Here is a 21,296-nt window from a genome sequence, read left to right as displayed (position 1 = left end):
TGTCCCAGAATGTCATTTCTCTGTATTCCATTGGTCAAACCAAACAGGGCCTAACTAGTTTCCAGGGGAGGGGGGAAAGAGCCCATTTCTAAATGGGGAGGCAGGAGCACATTCATATAGGGAGGAAAAGGTTGATGGTGTTCGTCACTGGAGATTTACTACATGGATATTCTTCAGTGCATGTCATGTTTTAAAAAGGATAAAAATACAGGGGAAACCCTTACCAGTTCGCCTTTTACCATAGCACCTTTGCCTACCTCCTTTCTGTTGTGATATTTCTGTGGATATATGAAATGTCTTTTCCTTTCACCTGTTCTTATAATGCTCAAAGTTCAATAGGTTCATAACCATATTGCCAAAGTAGTTGGGAATAAACAAGTTCTATTAAAATGCTTATCGTATTTGTTGTCTCTCATCTAAGTGATTTGTCTAAATAGAAGTTAGCCAAAGCACAATAAATATCTAGTACCTTGTTCTTAATTTCTGACCTTAATAAGTAATAATGTTGAGAATTCAACTATTTGCATGAATATTCACTAAAGGAAGTCAGTGAGTTCTCAAAAAATTCATAACCAATAGCTTATTATAAGGTAAATTAATATTTTAATAAGTTTTGATCTACTGATTAAGGACAAAAGATAAAAGCGGAGTTAGAAGTGAAATGTTTGTTTCTACTTTTGCCATTTCTGAAGTGTTTTCACAGACCCTGTCCCACTGGATTTTTACGACACGAGTGTTGTAAGCAGGGCAAAGATTTCTTGAATGGGTTCAAATTAGCACCATCAAATGAAGCCAGGCTTTATACGGCACTGTAAACTCCTGAAATTCTGACCCTAAGAGAGTCCTGTACATCTTAAGTAAAAAAGATGATCTTTTAGGAAAAGATCTTTCACTCTATTTGTTCCGTTTCTTAAGGAGACCTTTTGCTTACCAAACTGTGAAGGCGACCTTAATGATAGGGATGAAAGTAGTTTAATCAGCTCTTACATTCTATTTCAGTCAAATCCAATTTAGTTCTAGGTACACGCCAGATGCTTGTCCTCATGATTAAAATTCTGAATGTCAATAAGGTAAGATGCTACACTAATATCTATAGGTAAGCAGAAGTAGCAAGGCTGAAAAAAAATTCCTATGCTTTCAAGTTGACACTATTGAAAGTATTTTTTAGATTTTAATTATAAAGGGAATAATAGCCAATAATAATGGAGAATTACATAGTCATAGCCTAGATTTTTCAATGAAGAAATAGTAAAGCCTTGAGAAGTTGCTTGAGTCCTTTGATTTTTAGGTTGGAACAAATTTTAACACTATTAAACTAACTCATTATGTAGTATAGTGCTTTACTGTTTATAATGTGTTTTTATTTTTATCATGTCCTTTTAATACAGAGGCAAAGATTCAGGAAAGTGACTTGCTAAACCTAGTAGCCAGTGGGACATATGTATATTAAGGGGATAGACATCAATGGAAAAGAGTGATTAATTGAGCATGTAGAACACAAGGAATGACTGCATAAGAAGTAAGAAAACATGATTGTAATATTCCTAAGAAAGTGGGAGGGGGTAGTTTCTGAAGCATGAGCAGCTACTGGCCATGTGAGAAGGAACATCTACTAGAAAAGCTCGGGGAGGAAAATTGGTGCGAGTATATGGGCTTGCAGGTTTGGTGTGGAGAGTTGAAGATAATTTCATCTGATGCCTTCAGATTTCCATGAAGTTAGCAAGGTCATCTGCTAAGAGTGAAGAGAGAGTAGAATAAAGATTTGAAGTAATTGTTGCAAAGAATGGGAGATCAAGTTGACCAAAGAAAGCGAGTGGGGTTGCCAGATGGTGGTAAAGCCCCTTTTAAGGTTAATAATAATAAATGCATGTAATCATGTGATACTTTCCCCCAATAGTCTTTGTCATCTCAGATTTAAGAATAGAAAAATTGAATATGATGTTTGAAAATCTTGTCTACAAAATAAGTGGAATGCAAAGAAGGGCTAGGAAATTTATGATATTGGTTGAAGAACATCATTTAAATGATGAACCATGAAATCTAAGCTAAATAAAAATGGAAGTGAAGAGAGAGAAGTTGGGGGGGAGAGAAAGAGAGAGACAGAGGAAGAGAGAGAGAGAGAGGGAGAGAGAATTCTTTGATGAATTGTAAATGTCATGTAAAGGCATCAGTGCAGTGGAGATCTAGGAAAAAAATCAAAGGCCCAAAATTCTGGTAGTAGTTGAAAAATTATTAGTAGTTGAGACACGATTGTGACCAAAACTAAGGATGCTTGGCATAGCGATTTGGGAAGAAAGAACACAGACATGACAGCAAACGAAGAGAATGGTAGAGCGGAAGTAGGTTATTGGAGGTCAAGAGACAGAGTCCAGATTATGGACAGATGGCCTGCTAGAATACGTGGTGATTGATAGAACGTGAAGGAAGGCTGTGTGAGTTGAGTAATATCTAATTTTTTATAAGTGAGGAAGAGTGATTAGGTCGGCAATGGACGATCACAAGGGTGGAGGAAGAGTGGTACATACAGATAGTAAGGGCCTTTTCAAAAGTACATGGATTTTTTACAAAAGCAAGTGGGAATAATCTGGAGTAAAGGAGAGTGTCAAGAATGGTATTGAGATTTTGAAAGAATAAGCAGTCACCACTTGAAAGCAAGAAAGGGAAAGTGTATCTGCTTTGAAGAACCAGGTTTCAGTTATGGCAAAGATGTGGAAGAAATGCTTGGAGAAAAGGATGAAAATAAAGGGAAGTGTGCTGCTTTTACAGAGAAAGGGGAATGGGAAGGGACGGAGGTGATGGTGCTGTGGAGTATGATGGCGAATGGCAAGCTGGGAGTGGGCAAGCGTAGTCAGTGGGAAGAGGTGGGGAGCTTCCACTTTCGATCTTGGCTGGATGAAGGCAAGGTTAAGAACCATGGCAGATTTAATCTCTGTTTTCAAGGAGATTGGATTCTGGATCCAATAAATAATCAGAGGACTTGGCTCACTCAACCTGCATGAGTAGCTGTTGCCGTGGCACTAAGTTTTGGTAGCTGCAGCTGTGCATATATGGCTTGGAAGTGGGAAGGGGCTAAGGTAGTGATGCTGGCAACAGAAGACATCAAGGCCGGGCAGGAGCCTAACCTGCAGTTATGAAGTTTACACACGCAGCCTCACATTCCAGGCTTCAGTCCATCCTGGTCGTGTTCTATCGTTTACGTACACTGTTGAACTCTGTTTGCTGATACTTTGTTTAGAATTTTTGTATCCACACAAATAAGTGCCATTAGCTTGTAATTTCCTTTTCTTGTTTACTCTCCTTGTCCAGTTTGGGTATCAAGATTATGCTAATATCATCAATGAGGTGGTGGTTATTCTCTCTGTTTCTGTTCTCTGGAAAAGCCTGTAAGAAATGATGTTTCCTGTCAGTTTGGTAGAATTAGCATGTAAATGTATCTGGACCTTGTGTTTGGTGGGGGCGTGGTAACATTTGTAAATACCTTCCTGGTGTCTTTGCTTGTTACAGGATTATTTAGACTCTATTTTTAAGTCAACTTTGGTAAGTTATATTTTTCTAGAAATGTTTCCTATTGTGTCTGTTTTCAGACTTGTTGGCATCAAGCATGAAGTTGATCATAATGTTTCATATCATTTTCATCTCAGGTTCCTGTGTGTATGTTTTCAAAGAATTCCTAATGTTACTTATGCCCTTGTATCATCCTGGTGTGTATTCCTCTATTCTCTCAACACTTTTTTTTTAAAGAACCAACTTTGGCTTTTTGGATTCTATCTATAAATAAAAGTTATATTTCATTGATTTCTGCTCGTATTTATCTCCTCACTTTCTTGCTTTGTTGGTTTACCTTGTTTTTTAACTTATTAAGTTAGACACTGAGGTCATTTAATTTTTTCTTCTTTTGTAATTTATGTTTTTAAGAATAAAATTTTCTCTGATATAACCTTTTTGCTCTACCCTAGAAGTTTTGATATACAGAACTTTTATTATTTTCCAGTTTTAATAATTTCAAACTTCCAGTGGAAGTGTATTCCTTGACACAGAAGTTGTTTCATATTGTATGTATATATTCATCTTTAGTAACAAGTTTATATTTATTACTAATTTCTCCTCAATTGCATTGTAGTCCTAAAATGTAATCTGTTTTCTGGTGTCCTGGTTATTAACTTTTGAAAAATCTTTTTTGTGTGCTAGAAGGAGAAAATGGTTAGTTTACTAATTATTGGTTGCCGTGTTTTACATGTCTCTTAGACCAAGCTTGTTAATTATGTGGTTAATGTCTACATTGATGCTAAATTTTTGTTGCTTAATCTATTAAGGATTGAAAGAACTGTACTGAACTCTCTGATGATGGAATAGTCACTTTTCCCCTCTATTCTACCAATTTGCACTATATATACTTTATGACATTTTATTAGGCATATGGAAGTTTAAAACTGATAGATCTTGCTGGTGAAATTTTATTATTCTCTAGTGACTATTTCTGTACTTAATAATGTTTTTTTCTCTTTAAGCTTGTTTGATATTAATTCAATGAATCTTGCTTTTAAAAATAATTAGCTCGTTATAGATTTTTCATCATTTTACTTCCAACTTCTCTGTAACCTTATGCCCTAAATGTATCTCTCTTAAACAGCAAGTAACTGGTTTTTAAAAAGTCTAATTTGACAATATGTCCCTTTTTACTAGTGCGTTTATATCCCTTAGGTTTCTGGTTATTATTGTTATGTTTAGAAGTACTTAGACTTTAAATTTCCGCTGTGGAACTGAGAAGAGCACTGAAATCTCTCCTGTTTCAGCTGGAGAGCAGTTCACCGATGATCAACCTCAGAATAAGTCCAGTGAAGGTTTAAAAGTTCTCCCCAGTCGCCTGCCCAAACAAAATAAAATTAAAAGTCCTTTTTATCCTTAAATACTCAAAGCAGGAGAACTTCTGGGCAAAAATGGCGTCTGTATTGATCGTCGATAAAAGGTAAATGTAATGTCCAGACATAGTCTTACGCTTCTGAACGTCTGTGGGTCTTACATAATTTATTACGTGAATCTCTGTAATTCAAGTTACCTAGCAAGTTCAATCTCACGTGATTAGTATTGGCTGTTGAAAGTGCATTAATTTGTTAGAACAGGAACTCTTTATGAGAGATAATTATGTGTTGTCAGCAATGAATGAATGTCAACCTTTAAAAGTGAATTATTGTTTTTGAGATAAGATGAATAAATCAAGCTAGTGTGTGTTCAGGGATTGGGAATTGGGAGTGGACATTCAGAAATAAAATTGCCTAGGGTGAAACACCTGGTTTTATGAAAACTAAATTTTAGTAGCCTTGTCTTGTACACTATGGCAAAAAATAAAAAAATAAAAAAAACAACCAAAAACCAAAAATAAACCTGAAAGGTAAAAAGACTGATACATGTTATAGCTAAGAGCTTCAAGTAAAGATACAATTCAATGTTTTTTTTAAAAAAATGCTATTGCCCAAATAAGGGAATGCCATAATTGAAAACTGAGATCATTGTACAATTAGCCTTGGTCCCTCTGCCAGAGCCGCATGCGACCACTGCATTAGTTGTTGGAGATACGAGATTTAATGAAGCTTTGTCCGGTAACTTTGTGGTGTTTATTTCCCCTAAGGAATTGATATATGGACATGAAATATATTAAGAAAGATCTTCTAACCTTAGAAAAGGTGCCCAGATTTGGTTATTAACATATTCTTTGTGTGTGAGACTGTTAGGTAGGGAGTATGATACAATGCAAAGACTGTAGGCACTAGGACTGGGAGACTCAAGGTTAAGTCCAACCTCTTTATGCTACTTACTGGCTGTATAAGCCTGGACAAGTCAACTAACCACAAACACTTTGATGTCTTACAATTTTATTTGTCAATTATACCTCAATAAAGCTGGGGAAAAATTCTCCATCCTTGAACGGGGCATGTTAAAAGCATTGTTCTGCATACCTCATTAGGCGATTGTGAGAATAAAATGAGATAATGTGTGTGAAATTTGCATATATTACAACACTCTATGAAAATGTTGGCTGTGTTACTTGGAGTTTCCACAGCCACTGTTTCACAGCACGGGTGGAGTAGCCTTCACATGAATTCTTGAGAAATCATGACTTGCCTAGTGTTTTGACTCCACATATGTTTCAGGAATTTAATATTTAACTTGTTTGTGAGGTATTTTGTTTTCATAATAGGATATACATACAACTCATGACAAATGTATTTATTCTTAAATACCTTTTCGAAGTTTTCTTATTAAAGGCATTATGGTTATTGAAACAAATGTAACTACTATAAAAATAATAACTTTTGTCATAAAACCTACGTATCTTTGAATTTGTGTCTCTGTAATCTTTTCAGATTTTAAACTTTCAATTAGAGATCATACTCTTGAAAATTGACTAGAGAAAAATTGCTGTTAAATTTATATTCTTTTCAAGGAATATATTTTTCTAGTAATGGGAGGTACAATATTTCCGTACACAGCATCTTTGCTCCCACAAGTCATAGGTCATCAAGAAGAGTGCCTGTACCCCCAACTGTTTCAGAGTGTGTGTGAAGAAAAAAATCAAAAATATGAAAAATAAAATGACAACAAACTCACAACTATCAACAAATGAATGTAAAAGAAAAGAAAAACAATGAAAACAAAAACTAAGCAAGCAACTAGAACAGGAACAGAATCAGAGAAATGGACATCACATGGAGGGATTTCAGTGGGGAGAGGGAAGGGAGGAAATGGGGGGAAATGTACAGGGAAGAAGCAGCATAATTAGTAGGCATAAAATAGATGGGGAGAGGTAAAAAGTGGTATAGGAAACAGAGAACTTACATGGACAACCCATGGACATGAACTAAAGGCTGGGGGATGCTGGAGGGTTGGGGGGCAGGGTGGAAGGGGGATAAAGGAGGAAAAATTGGGAAAACTGTAATAGCATAATCAATAAAAATACTTAAAATAATAAAAAAAAGAATCTTTACAATTCAACTTTTATTTGTTTCACCGATGATCCAAGAGACCTTCAAGTGTAAGGCCTGACAGCCTTGGGATTTTCTCACCCACCCACAACCTTTTATGGATCATTCTGGTGTCAGTGTGAAAACTGGAAGTCATTACATCCAGTTAGGAAATAATTATAGTGGTACACTTGAGGGATGATGCATGATTAAATTTCCATCAACATGCAATCAGGAGACAGAAGAGTATATTTTATAGGTAAAGGTAAGTGGTTCTTGCCAGGGTGGGGAGTGATTTGGCCTTCCAGAGGACACTCAGCAATGTTTGGTGTTTGAAAAAATTGTCAGATAGTTTTATTTGTGACAACTGGAATAGGGGTGCCACTGGCATCTAGAGGGTACAGACAATGGATGATGCTAAACATCCTACAATGCATGGGCTGTGTCCCAAAGTATCAATAGTGGCAAGGTTCAGAAGCTTTGGTATAGGTGGTACCTGAAACCATCCACGTGAATAACAGAATACAAAGGGCCTAGGAGGCTAATTTAAGAAAACATCAATATGACAAGAAAAAAGACCAAAAGATAAAACTGAGAAAGAATGGTTTCAGAAGCATAGAAGAGTCTGGATAGTAGTATCATGGAAACCAAGGGAGGAAAGGATTTCAATTTGAGAGTGGTCATCAGCACTCAATGGAGCCAAAAACCAAGTAAGATGAAGACAGTAGGTTCTAGTGGTTTGGTGATACGATGGTTGTGTTGAATATCCTCCATTTGCCTCTGAAGATCCACTCTCTGTCCTCCATCCTGCTTTGTCCCAAGAAGGTTTATTCAACACATTTCACCAACAGCATCCTCTCTGGCATCCAGGTGGTTTCGGCTTCGTGTCTTTGTATTTTTCAGTGTTCTTTTTGTGATTGATTTCGAGTTTCATAGCATTGTGGTCAGAGAAGAGGCTTGATATGATTTCAATCTTCTTGACTCATTTTGTGTCCTAGCACGTGGTCTAGCTTAGAAAACGTTCCATGTGCAATCGAAAAGTATGTATATTCTGCTGCTTTGGGGTGAAATGCTCTGAAGATGTCAATCAAATCCATTTGATCTAGCGTGTCGTTTAAGGCTTCTGTCTCCTTGTTGATATTCTGTCTGGGAGATCTATCCATTGAAGTCAATAGAGTAATAAAATCCCCGACTATGACTGTATTTCTGTCAATCTCTCCCTTTGTGTCCATCAAGATTTGTTTTATGTACTTAGGTGTTCCTATCTTGGGTGCATTAATGTTTACTAGGGTTATGTCCTTTTGTTGGATTGTTCCCTTTATAATTAGATAGTGTCCTTCTTTGTCTCTTATTATAGCCTTGGTTTTGAAGTCTGTTTTGTTGCATATAAGTACTGCTACCCCAGCTTTGTTTTCCCTTCCCACTTGCATGACATATCTTTTCCCATCGCTTTACTTTTAGTCTGTGTGTTTCTTTCTGAGATGGGTCTTTTGGAGGCAGCACGTATGTGGGTCTTGTTTTCTTGTCCATTCAGCTACCCTGTGTCTTTTACTTGGAGCATTTAAGCCATTTACATTTAAGGTGATTATTGATAGGTATTTAGTACCATTTTATTGTTAGATTATTTTCCTCTGGTTTTATTTTTCCTCTTTTTCTTCTTCTTAAAGCAATCCCGTTAACATTTGTCGAAATATTCGTTTGTTATTAACAAATTCCTTTAGCTTTTTCTTGTCTGGGAAGCTCCTTATTTCTCCTGCAGTTTTAAATGATAGCCTTGCTGGATAAAGTAGCCTTGGTTGTAGGTTCTTGCTTTTCATCACTTTGGATATTTCATGCCACTCCCTTCTGGCCTGCAATGTTTCTCTGGAGAAATCAGATGACAGTTTAATTGTAGGTAACTACCTGGTTTTCTCTTGTGGCTTTTAGGATTCTCTCCTTGTCCTTAAGCCTGTCATTTTAATTATGATGTGTCTTGGAGTGGGCCTCTTTGGTTCAGCTTGTTTTTGACTCTCTGAGCTTCCTGGACTTGTGTATCATTTTCCTTCACCAGATCATTGAAGTTTTTGATCATTATTTCTTCAAATAGGTTCTCAATCCCTTGCTCACTCTCTTCTCCTTCTGGTATTCCCATGATGCAGTCCATTTGGTTTTGGACAAATGAGGGCATTGAAGAGAGAGAAGAGAATAGGAGGAGAGAGAGCTCCCATTATTTATTTTCCCATCTCTCTCCTGGTGGGCCAGTGTTCTCTCCAAAACACTGGAGCTCCTGTTGGTCAGTTCTTTTTCCATAGCTATACATCTCACTGGTCTTGCCCCTCAAGGCCTGAGGGGTAGTAGTCCTTTTCACCTGCTGCTAGCCTTGTGGTCTTCACCACATCTTGTTGGTTTCCTGCCTACACCCTTGTAAATACCCTCTTTACTAAACTCCCTTCAATTACACCTTCTCTGTTTACACTCTGTTTCTTGCCAGGAACCTGACTGACAGAGGCCATTGTTGGTTGTTATCAGAATCACTTTCAGTGGAATGGTTTAGGAAGATAAGTGAAGAAGCAAATGGAAAAAAAGGAAAAAAAGATTACAGATGTGGATTTTTAGAAAACAGTATGTCAGTAAAGGAAAGGGAAATGCTCGAGAGCATCATAACTAATAAGAATTCTGAAGAACCAGAGACTTGTTTTTAGGTTGTGAATAAGAAGCTGATGCAGAACAAAAAGATACAATTATATGATATAAGCAAAACACTTGCGAAATTTGAATGTGATATAATCTAATTAAAAGCACAGATGGCAGAATTAGCCTTGTACGAAGCGACATCTTGTACAAGAACAATGAAGTAGAGAACTGATGGGTTAATACACGTGGGGTAAATAGGGAACCTCATGCTGTGTGGGCTCAGTTTTCCCTGTGACGTTGAAGGCAAGGCCCTGTGTTCCGAGGGGAAGGATATGGGAGAGAAAGGGAATAATAAAGGTTTGAAACAGCGGCTGAGGGAAATGAAAGAGGGAACTGTTTGGTGAACAAGCTACATACTCTAGTTGAAATGTTCAGAAACTTGCACATTTAAAAGAGTAGTGCTTTGGAAGAATAAGGTGACAAAAATATGGACTATGCTAGTAGGAAAGTGAGTGACATCATCCGCCAAGTGTCCGGGCTGCATAGCAAAGACAGAAACTGCGCAAGTGGAGGAAGTGTTAAAAAGGGAAGGTGGAGAAATCGCAGGACTTAAAGAATGTGTGCTGGGAGTAAAGGATTGAGAAAGTTGAAGGGTGGATGGCTATCGTCAAAGAATGGCACATTGAAATGGAAGAGGAAAACAGCAATTTGGTGGTGAAAGTATGAGCTGAGTATATAACGACAGAATATGTTTACTAATCAGAGGGGCATGAGAGGATGGCAATTTCTTTCCTGAAATCCATTATCAACTGGGTTCCAGAATAGAAGCCCTCAAACAGTACTTAATAAACAAAAAGAAATCCCCATTTTTTAAATTTCAAGAATATGTGTGTTCCCTTCTTAGACTGTAAATCCCTTGAGAAGGATTAACTCTATCTTACTTATTTTATCACTCCCCCTCTATTATCTAACATAATTCCTGTGTATATTAAACGCTCAAACGTTTGTAGAATATTTGAAAAATAGAACAGAGAAAAATAAACAAAAATTTCACCATCAGATAATAGTTTACTAGATATACTTGAACAGCTGATTATATGATCACAATTGTATTCTGCAAGAAATTCAGTAGTAAACTCAAAATTCTACAAATTTCTTATTTGTGCGTTAATGTTTATTTTGCACTCCTGTTTTCAGAACCAATTTAATTTATATTTATTGTGGTCAGTTTGAAATGGCAGTTTTTTAGAATCTTTCAGTTTATAGATGTAGAATTTTAATTAAGTCCTTCCGTAAAGGATTGTGAGTGTTGTGTTTTAGATAGATGAGTTGCATCCCAACTTCCTAGTTAATCTTTATTTACATAATTGTATCTTTAAGATCTTATATCTATGTACTCTATGCATCCTTTTGCTTTATATATACCTATTGTAATAATAATAATAACATTTGTGTAAGACTAATTTTGTGACAGGCAAGTAGTTTACATGTTTGTTTGTTTTTTTCACACAACAACCCAGTGAGGATGAGCAATTATTATTATTTACAGATGGAGAAACAGGTACAGAAAGGTTAACCAACATGCCTAAAATCACAAAATTAGTGAGTGGATTCAAACCTAGGAAGAAGGGCGCTGTGCGCAAGGTGTGCGTTACCACTGCTAATACAGAGATGCAAATGTGGGTGCATTTAACACCTATTGCTTGTTTAAGTGTCTGTTTTCTTTACCTTGAGCTCCCTAAGGTCAAAGACACTGCATAGCACATTGCAACTTGTCAATAAATGTTTTGTGAACAAATGGAGGAATGAGCTTTGCACTTTCCAAGATAAGTTTGCTATTGCCTACGGATTTTTCTACTATTTTCATATTATTTTACAACGAACACTCTTGGCTTTTCTTTCAAGTCTATTCCAGTATTATTTGTTATGAGACATGTTATGACACTTTAAACTTTTACCTTTAAGACGTCATTCTTTTGCTGAGACCAAAATGAGCTCTTCCTCTCCTCTTGCCTAATAGCAGATGAAGTGTTTACATGAGGACACTTTGTAACCCAGGATTTCTGAAGCAGTGGATTTCAAAGATTCTCGTCAAATCCTGCCTTTGTCCGACTCTTGCTGATGAGTGTTACCAACAAAGCATCGCTCTGGCATCCATTAGTCACCAAGTACTTATTTTGAGCACGGTTGCTATCATCACTTATTCCTGACAAAGGTGCCACCTAGTTACTTTTGTTTTGGCAATTACGGGTTAAATACATTTCTGGGTTTAGTCCTGCTTAAGCTTGCTAGCTCTCTATTTTAAATTAATGCATGGTGGGTTATTTCTTATGAGAGTAAAGCTTTCATTAAACAAGAATCTTTCAAAGCACTCATTTTTATTCTTGTCCACAGGCGAGAGCCCTCTTTCATTGTGTAGCTAGCTCTGCCTCTCTATCCCTGACCTACAAAGCTGTACTACATTGTGGTTAATACTGATTAGTGATTGAAAAGAGCTTGCATTTTATTCTTAATATATTGTTCTCTTTTGAGATTCCCATTTGGCTGTCCTTCTTCACTGCCTTGCCATCATCTTGTTAAGTATTTACTACCAGTCCGTGGAATTAATGTCAATCTAAAGAATTGTTCTACTAAGGAGTTTTTAAATTATAAATATCTCGTAGAAGGCTCCTGTTTTATTTGCCCTGGTTTTTTTAAGTCCAGTAATTCCCTAACAGAGGACTCTGTAAAGGATTAATAAATTTGTTAGCAATTACTTGATTGGAGAAAACATGTTTGGTTTTTTTTGGTTTGTTTTCAAGCTCTTTAATTTATACATAGTTATCCTTCATGCCTTCCTCCTAGAACTTCTCCACCTTGTGTCTGGCATTCATCAACTTATAAATAGGCCATAGCGTTTTTAAAATGCATTTCTCAATTATAAAGAGGAATAGAAGATTGAATTTTATATGCATGCACAGAAATAGTGCCTATTGCAGCAACTGTATGTTAGGGACTGGTCCATAATAAGGCCTGATTGAAGTGGGGTGGAACCATTGGAAATGAGGAATAAAGATAGTACTTTAGGTACTTCTTCCAAGGGACGTGATTGCAAAGTAAAGCAGAAAAGTGAGGGATAGCTGCAAATTGAAAATTATCAGTGGGCATCTTTTCAATAGTGGGTAATTAAAAACTCATCGATAAGCCAATACGAATAATACGACAAAGAAACAGAGATGCAGAGAGAGGGGAAATAATTTAATTGCAGGAGAAAAATTACTGTGTGGCAGTTGGCCTCAGGCAGCTGCGCGAACCCTTCCATGGTAGAGTCAGTGGTAGCAGTGTTTACGTGTTGGTGCAGGTTTCCGTGGGGTGATAGAGAGATGAGGTAGGATTCATCTGATAGCATCTCTTGTCTCAACGAAGTCTGAGCAAAGTGAAGTGTTTAGATTGGGGGAGAAGGAACGAAAAGGGTTAAGGAAAGAGTGAGAAGCTACACAATAGTAATTTAGAAGAGCAGAGACTGAAACTTGTGAACAATATCTGGTTTCAGCATTGGTCCACCAGGGAAAAGGTACAGAGCTCACTTCTCCCAGGGAGCCCATCTTTGGTTACTTATCAAACAGCATGAATTTTTCGTTTACAAGGCAATGTGGCTTTAGCTCTCACTCACCCTTATTTTCCACTCTGATTCAGACACCTAGAAATTTCTATTCTCTTCAGCCCATTCACATACTTCAAAAACACTTTTCAAGCCTTATTTTGTGTTTTCATGTGTTTGCGTAGGAGCAGAGGGTTTGAAGTATTTTCAAGGGAATTAGAACTTCTCTGAATCAACAGTTTCCTCATTTACAAAGTGAGAGTAATATTATTTCCTTGCAGGACTGTATTTAAGAATTAGAGATCATATGTGTAAATTACTGGCCCCTATTTGACAATCAATAAATGATAGTTATAACTATAATTACTACTAAATTTTATTCTTTTGCCCCCCAAATAAAAAGACCTTGCTTGTACACTGCCTTCTTTCATAGATAAGTATAACTTCTGAAACTTTATTTTTAACAATTACTTTCTTTTTTACAACTTTAATGCAGTACAATGTTTCTGCATTTCTTTTGCATTCATTTGGCTTGAATATAAGATATCTTTCTGAATGATTTTTTCGTATTTTAGGTTATATAATATTTTTAGGGCCTTGATGTTGTAATACTTGAGAAAGAATAGATTTCAAATAGAATAATTATTTCCTTATGAGACTTTATTCTTATTAGGTAGGCAAAATGATAATTAATGATGTACTTTGAAAAGTCCAAATAATAACACTGCAGGAAAAAAACAAGGAGTAAAAAAGCTAACACATACCATGAAAGGGATTTTTGAAAACTGTCAGAATATAATCCACATTCTCTTTGGTTACTAACATGTTTCTGAAGACTACAGTGTTTTGTGATAAAACCTTATATAAATTTGAGTAACGAATACTGAAAAAGGCTAATTGCGTAACTTCAGCATCAGTCTGGTTTTGCTTCCACATGAGAGTAGCCACGTCCATATTTGGTATTCTCTAAAGGAATATGGATACTACCAAGTCAATGTTCAGTACGTACAGGAGAAATCTGAGATACTGACATAGCGAATCTTTACTCAATATCTTCTTCCACGTTGTTCTGCTCTAGGGCATGCATCTCTCTCTCAGGCAGTAACCCATATTCATTTAGGAAAGACTCCACATCCCCAGCAAAGAAGTCTTCAGCAAACTGTTCGGCAACACTAATAAAATTGCTTATGAGTTCCCCAGCTTTGTAGACAAGCAGTGTGGGGAGTACATCTGCGGAAAAGCGGTCACCAGCTCCTGTATTCGAAGCTTTTATTTTACAAAACTTGACCATGGGGTATTCGGCTGCAAGGCATGTGAGGCTACTGTTTAGAGCATCACAGCCCTTAATGCCATCTTCATAAATGTGAACCAGGATTGTGGTGCTTTTCTGCTCCTTTTCAATGGTTTCCAGGAATTGCTCCCCAGTGTGCAGCTCATACACAAACCCGTATCTGGGCCCAAAGCTCAGCTTCTGGTGCATATCCTTCATACACTGTCTACGGTATTTACGAAGGCAGTTTTCATCTTCTTTGTCTTGGTGGATTAGCTCATATTCTTGAATGCTCATCTGAAAATAAATGAAAGAATGGTAGAGATCATTCAGCCAGGACTTAATTTTGAGACACACCAACCCCTTCCTCAACTCAATGAGTTTGCATGTGCTGCCCTCCCTCAATGTGGCCTTCCCTTTACCTCATTCGAGCTTTTGTTCCAATGTCACCTTCTTTGATCACTCTACCTAAAAGAGTCCCTGCCCCAAGCTTTCCATTCCTTATATGATTTTAATTTTTCTTTATACCAATAAACACTACCTGCTATTGTATTATAAATTTATTTAATTGTATAATATTAGTTTTCTAACTGATACATTCCATGTGAGCAGGAATTTAATTTGTCTCACTCACTACTCTTCGATATCTGTTACAGTGTCTGGCACATAATAGGGCTCAGTAATTATTTCATGATACAAATGCATGCATAAGTACTGCTGAATACAGTTGAGCCATGAGACGATCACAATCTTAGTCAGAAATGTGTCACTTAAGTACCGATCACTGTGGGTGGAAAAGCAAAAGCCCAGCAAGGTCTGCTTCATAAGCGACTTTCATAAACACCCACACAGACCCACACGATTTAAATGTACCTTCAACAAATGCTTTTGGACATTAGTGTCTCCTCCACTAAAAGATTGTGTGGATACAAAGATTTTATCTTATCATTTACTGATTCTTGGGGTATGTAGAGTAGGATTGAGCCAAGACAGCTTTTACTACTATTTAGGGTTCATCAGATTAGCCAGGAGGTTTGTGCTGTACCAACAGTATCGCCATCACCTGAGAAGTTCTGGGAAATGCAAATTCCGGGGCACTATGCCAGATCTATCAAATCACAACCTGTAAGGGTGAGGCTGAGTGAGCTGTGTTTAATCAAGCCCTGAAGGCAATTCCTATCCACCGTCTTAGGCAAAAGTGAGAAATAGCCTAACTTTCTTCTTCCGAGACAGCTACGTATCCCTGCAGCTAGAATATAAATTATGTGCCGAAGCTTTCCTAATAGCTACATTGTTACCAACTTTGTCAATAGAATGTTAAAAACCCATCCCCCCAACACACTGAAAGAGAGAGAGAGAGGGAGAGCGAGAGGGAGATAGAGAGAGAAAGTATAAAAGAGCAATGATGGGACATGGTGTGATTAAGAGATGGGGAGCAGCCCAGAACCAAGGAAGGAGGTCAGTTTCCAAGGGGGGCCAATCAGCCTTATCATCAAGTAGCCCCTCAAACAGCAACTGCTGACAATATTTAAAGTGCGTGATTGAGAAGGCAAGAAACTGGTATTTATGAAACATTTATGTCTTAGGCACTTGACATAGATTATTTTACTTAATCCTCACAACACATCTGTTCAATAGGTATTGTCACAGAACTTTACAAAAAACACTCAGATTCAGGTTAAGTAAAACTACCTGATGCCTTCATACACCCTTCCCTGTTTCTCTTATATTTGTGTTTCTAATGTCCTCATTCTTTTTCTTATCTTATTTTTTCTGCTTTAAGATTATTGTCCCGATTTAATTTGTTTTAACCTTAAAGATCGTTAAATGTCTTGTGTAATTTTTAAGTTGCTACGATAGTTCTGCTAATTTAATAGGCTAAGCCACACAAATGTTGACTCATGCATTTGAGGTTATTTATAAGAACTCGGTCTATTCACATGTAGATATGCAGGCACTTAGATATATGTCTACAACTTAGCATTAGGACATCTTTAATAATTAGAATGTCGCATGTTTGTGTAGCATTTTACACGCTTCAAACACTTTTACATTTATTTTCTCTTCACATCGCTTCAGAGCAAGGGGAGGAGGTGATGTTACAATTCCTAAGATGGAAAAAATGTAATTGTCTCATCTGCATCACATAATGACTCAGTGAAGGAACCTGATCTGAAAATAAGATCTGTGACTTGAAAATGTTTACAATGACCGGAGCCTAGAAGCAAGTCCATTTCCGAAGCACTGTTTGCTGTACAGCTACTCATACATTCTGGTTTGGAGATAACCCACAAAAGTGATTTTTCTCCACGGTGAAAATTACTGTATGGTTTCCTTTATTAATGTTTTTATTGTCATATAAATTAACCATGCTAATTATAAAGATTCAAGAATGCCCTGAAAGGTAATTTCACCGCGCTAATACTCAGGGATAATCTCCATTCATATCATAGAGATCATTTTCTAATGTATCTCTTTATGCACGTGGATGTACGTATTATATATCAAGTAAATAAGTGAGATTAAAAAAGATGGTGCTGTAAAAAATGTGATTCGAACCCTGGCAGGTGTAGCTCAGTGGATTGAGTGCCAGCCTGTGAACCAAAGGGGCTCTGGTTCTATTCCCAGTCAGGGCACATGCCTGGGTTGTGGGCCAGGTCCCCAGTAGGGGGCATGTGAGAGGCAACCACACATTGATGTTTCTCTCCTTCTCTTTGTCCTTCCCTTCCCTCTGTCTACAAATAAACAAACAAAAAAAATCTTTAAAAAAATGTGATTCAGAAAAAAATGTGATTCGTGTTTACCCTTTGTAAATTATTTATTACTGATTTTTCTTTAGCTTACCTTTCTGCGGAATCTTTCTTTGGAGTCTTTGTCATCCCTACTCTGAGGAGAAGACATTTGCCTGAGAATTTCTTTCTTGCTCGGTGGGACTGAGTCACTGTCTTCACTCTCTAACTTAAACTTCCTCCAATCATTTATTACTCCTTTGGGTCCTGGAATAAAATTAAAAACAAATTATGTCTCTTTATTTTCAAAAGGACTTTACACAACTGAAATTTGTATAAGTATCACCATGGGAATAGACTTGTGTTCTGTATCAGAAATAAGCATCGTGTTTGGGCTAGAAATCTCTGACTGCCATAAGTCAGAAAACAAAAATGTTTTCCCACATTAATCTTGTTAAATGGGTTTTGGCTAAGAATCTTTCTGAAACATCTGCGTTGATGAAAATATGAATGATGGACTTTGAACTATTCTCAAAATTTGGGGGTAAAGATATTTAAAATTGGAATGTAGGGAGGAAACTAGAATTTTAGGAAAATATCACTTGTTACATAAGACAGAATCTTTGGCAATAAACTAAAATTGGCATAGCACCAGCAACGAAGGAAACTAGGATTGTTGGGTAAACAAATGAACATGTTATCAAGATCCAGAAAACAACCATAACAGTAGCACATAAAAGAAAACCAGCGAGAGAGGCCTAACCTCAATTAACAAAACTAAAATGGCCTTCAAAAAGTCATTACATAACCATCCAGTTCTTTTTAGGATTCTGAGGATCTTCTACAAATATAGAAAGGATAGGGTATGGAGATTTAAATCAAGGCTGATCCGAATGGAGTTCTGATGTTCAGTTGCCCTGAAAAATAATACCAGTGCTTGGAAGAAGGCCTAAATTCTTGAAAACATGTACCTTTACATATTCTTCACTGAAGCTTAGCCATATCCATACCTTTAATATTGTATTATATATGTGGATGTATTTTTCTTTCTCTACTTTTTCCTAACAATTGTTATTTATAGAATTTTAATACTGTTGCTTACACTCGCGAAGAAAGTTTATAGTGCGGGAAATTAAGACAGAGGATAGTGGCTTAATTTTAGTGCATATAGAGAGGTCTCATGAGAGTTGGGAGGCAAGAAATTCTCCATGAGTACTGTTTTTAATTAAACTTCTCATTACTTGACATCTAAATAAAATGGTTTTTACAGTATTTGATCTCAAATTAATTTACCTGCTCAATTATTTTTAGATGATTTCATCAGACCACTCAAAGCTATAAAAAATTTCATACTGAATAGTGGCAATAAGAAGAGTAGGGATCTCCAGATTTAATTTTAAGTTAATAATTCGTTTTCTTCCTATAGCTTTGCTTACCTGTATGTGTGGCCTGTCCTTCAAAGTCTTCTTCCAAACTTTGGCTTTTGGCTTCTTCCATTTTAAAGATTAGATTTAATATAATCTATAGGATGAACAAAAAATAATGACAGATGAGAAATAAATAAATAGATAAATAAATATTCTTCAGCTGTCAATTTCCATGGATGTTAGGGATTATTACCAAGTGATAAAGTGTCTAGTATGTTTCTATCTGCTGGTAAAAGAACATTAATATTTGTGTTATTAAAGATATTTGGACCTAAAGATGTTACATAATTCATAGTTTGTCTTCTTTTACTTAAAATGTAAACTTCAGTTTAGGTCCATGTACTTAGTAAACATTATTTACTACTGATGTTTTCAATTACTCTTTGTACCAAATTTCATAAAATTATCTCAATATTTTATATGATGAAATGCTTTAATGAATAATAATTATGTACTTACTTACTATGAACATTTACTATATGCCAGGCATTGTTCCAATTATTTTGTGTCAAAACCCTTTATTTGTCACACATCCGTGTGTGGCTGGGACAATCGTTAATGCCGCCCTACAAATGAGGAAGCTGAAGGACAGAATTTAAGTTACTTGCTCCAGATCATACAGTAAGTGGTGGAGCAAGGATTTGAACCTGGGTTTGACTTTCAGAGCTAAAGCTTAAACCATTGCACTATCATGGAAGTTAACACACTGTAACAGAGCCGTTTTTCTCAATACGGTCTGACAGATTCGGCCTCTGAATTGCATTAAAGAAAGTTTATCGAAGGAACAGCGAGTGGCACGCAAAACCTGGCGCCCTGTATTCTTTTCTCTTAAAAACGTCATTTCTGTTTCATTGCATTTTGAAGTAACCTTCTGAAACAAATATTATCATTCCCACTTTAAAGGTTAAGAGGAAAAAACAACAACAAAAATAATATTAAGAAGAAAAGCCCAAGAACACACAACTGGGTGTTCGGTTCTGGGGCCTGAGAGTGTTTTAGTGCTGAGGGTAATACCCCCTTTTACAGCTTGGTAAAAGGGGGTCAGATCTTCAGCTACAAAGCGCAGGGAATCATTACTTCTTTCCTTCAGTTCTCCTTTCACTCGGAGGGAGGACTGAAGAATTTTAAATTTCAAAAGTAATTCTCTATTCATAGTTTTATTTTGCAATACAGTTTTAGAATTATTACACTCAAAATTGTGTGTTTATTCTGAATTTACATTAGTGAAGATATCTCATGTAAATCACTTTAAGGTGGAAAGATGCACCGTATTTGTTTTTGTAGTAAATTATTACTTAATGTTACTTTGCACTATATCAAAAGAACACACGTTAATATATAAACAGTGAGATCATAATTCTTTCCCTGAAGGTAAAATTTAAAAAATTATATTATCAAGAATAACTGTGACTCACAGTTCGGCTCTCTGTGCCTGGTGTCCTTGATTATGTTCAGTGGATAAGAATTCCTGTATACAGAACTCCTCTTGAACTTGGACAGGTTTAAGCTCAGATTTAAGATCCCTGGATATTGATGACCTTTGCAGAAATAGCTCTGAACAAGTAATAGGATTGACATAAGAGAATTAACAAATCCTATTCGTTAACAGGAAGGCAAAAAAACAGACAACTAAACTTAAAAAAAAAAAAAGAGCTTCAAGTCCTGCGGTAAATGCAATCTTTGTCAACTATTGTATGTTATTGGAGAAAAAAATATTTATCTTTTCAGTATGGATGGATATCTATTCTTGCCATTTGCTGAAAGAAAAATTAGTTTTATATGATTAAAAACTTTTTCTTGAGTTAATTGTAATAACTATTCTTTTCAACATTTGGCATGGTTTATTTTTCCTCTTATGTTTACCAAACAACTACTTTCTTCTCCCTTTTTAGCACCTTGAAATATCTCATGTATTCAAATCTCTACTGTTCCTTATTACTATTTTTTTGGCCAAAAAAAAAAAAAATCCCAGAGAAGATTGAGTACAGTCTTTGCTACTATTAGTGACCTCTGCTTTGCTGTATCTTTTCTAGTCCTTGTTTGTTCCATTATATTGGTCATTTCACTTTTCTTCCATGTGCCATTCAAAACAATGAACTTTTATTCAACAATAATTTATTGACCGCCTACCCTTTGCTGGGGGGTCCTTACCAAAAGTGATTTTGCAGTCTTCAGAAATTAGATGTTTGCCACAGACCATCAGTTCAAGGCTACCCCTGGAATGAACATTTTATGAAGTAGGAGTGGTCAGCTTAGTTTCCAGTATGCACCACCTGGTCGAGAGACAGCAATTACATCAGTGTTTTAGTTTTGTTAAAAAGAAACACAGGAAGGAAAAGCTAAGAAACCAATAAGATTGGCTGTCTACTCAGACTGAATAGAAGTGAAGGATTGGGAGCGCGGGAGGGTGACTCATCTCCAAGTGTAATTGTCGTACAGCTTGATTTTTGTAATGATGACAGTATTTTCACACACACAAACTAAACCCACAAAGTGATGTAAAGCCAGTGAGAACGAGGGGAGTTAGAATGGAATAGAACTAGAAACAAGTGAAACTAAATATTTCAAATGAAAAATACGACCACATTGAAGGTGGGGGACAACAAGCCCAAGTCACTTTTGAATACAACATAACCTTAGATTAATGGCCTGGAGAATTGCACCCGAATATTGAACTCTAGTCAGTAGGACTGTTTTGTGCGGTGTTGCGGTGAGCCA

General features: G+C 36.5%; 1 protein-coding gene across 1 annotated transcript; it reads right to left on the bottom strand.

Annotated features, from left to right (window-relative positions):
* Nucleotides 1–12,788: 12,788 nt before the first annotated feature.
* Nucleotides 12,789–20,076, bottom strand: PDC (phosducin). The gene is made up of 4 exons (XM_024551495.3): nucleotides 19,994–20,076; nucleotides 18,588–18,672; nucleotides 17,267–17,418; nucleotides 12,789–14,719 (listed from the first exon to the last, which is right to left on the bottom strand). Exons 2-4 carry the CDS (start codon nucleotides 18,646–18,648, stop codon nucleotides 14,195–14,197), a joined length of 738 nt encoding a protein of 245 aa, XP_024407263.2. The 5' UTR covers nucleotides 18,649–18,672; nucleotides 19,994–20,076; the 3' UTR covers nucleotides 12,789–14,194.
* Between the last annotated feature and the right edge of the window lie 1,220 nt (nucleotides 20,077–21,296).

Source organism: Desmodus rotundus, chromosome 12 (assembly GCF_022682495.2).
Source record: "Desmodus rotundus isolate HL8 chromosome 12, HLdesRot8A.1, whole genome shotgun sequence".
Classification (NCBI taxonomy): Eukaryota; Metazoa; Chordata; class Mammalia; order Chiroptera; family Phyllostomidae; genus Desmodus; species Desmodus rotundus.
Note: the sequence above shows the minus strand (reverse complement) of the source record. Positions and strands in the feature narration are given on the sequence as shown.

What these genes read in the sequence shown, in the direction of transcription:
- PDC (XM_024551495.3), bottom strand. Translation starts at nt 18,648, where the DNA reads ATGGAAGAAGCCAAAAGCCAAAGTTTGGAAGAAGACTTTGAAGGACAG. An exon ending in AGGACAGGCCACACATACAG is followed by an intron (nt 17,419 to 18,587) that starts GTAAGCAAAGCT and finishes ATTTTATTCCAG; the next exon opens with GACCCAAAGGAGTAATAAAT. An exon ending in AAGAAAGATTCCGCAGAAAG is followed by an intron (nt 14,720 to 17,266) that starts GTAAGCTAAAGA and finishes ATTTATTTTCAG; the next exon opens with ATGAGCATTCAAGAATATGA.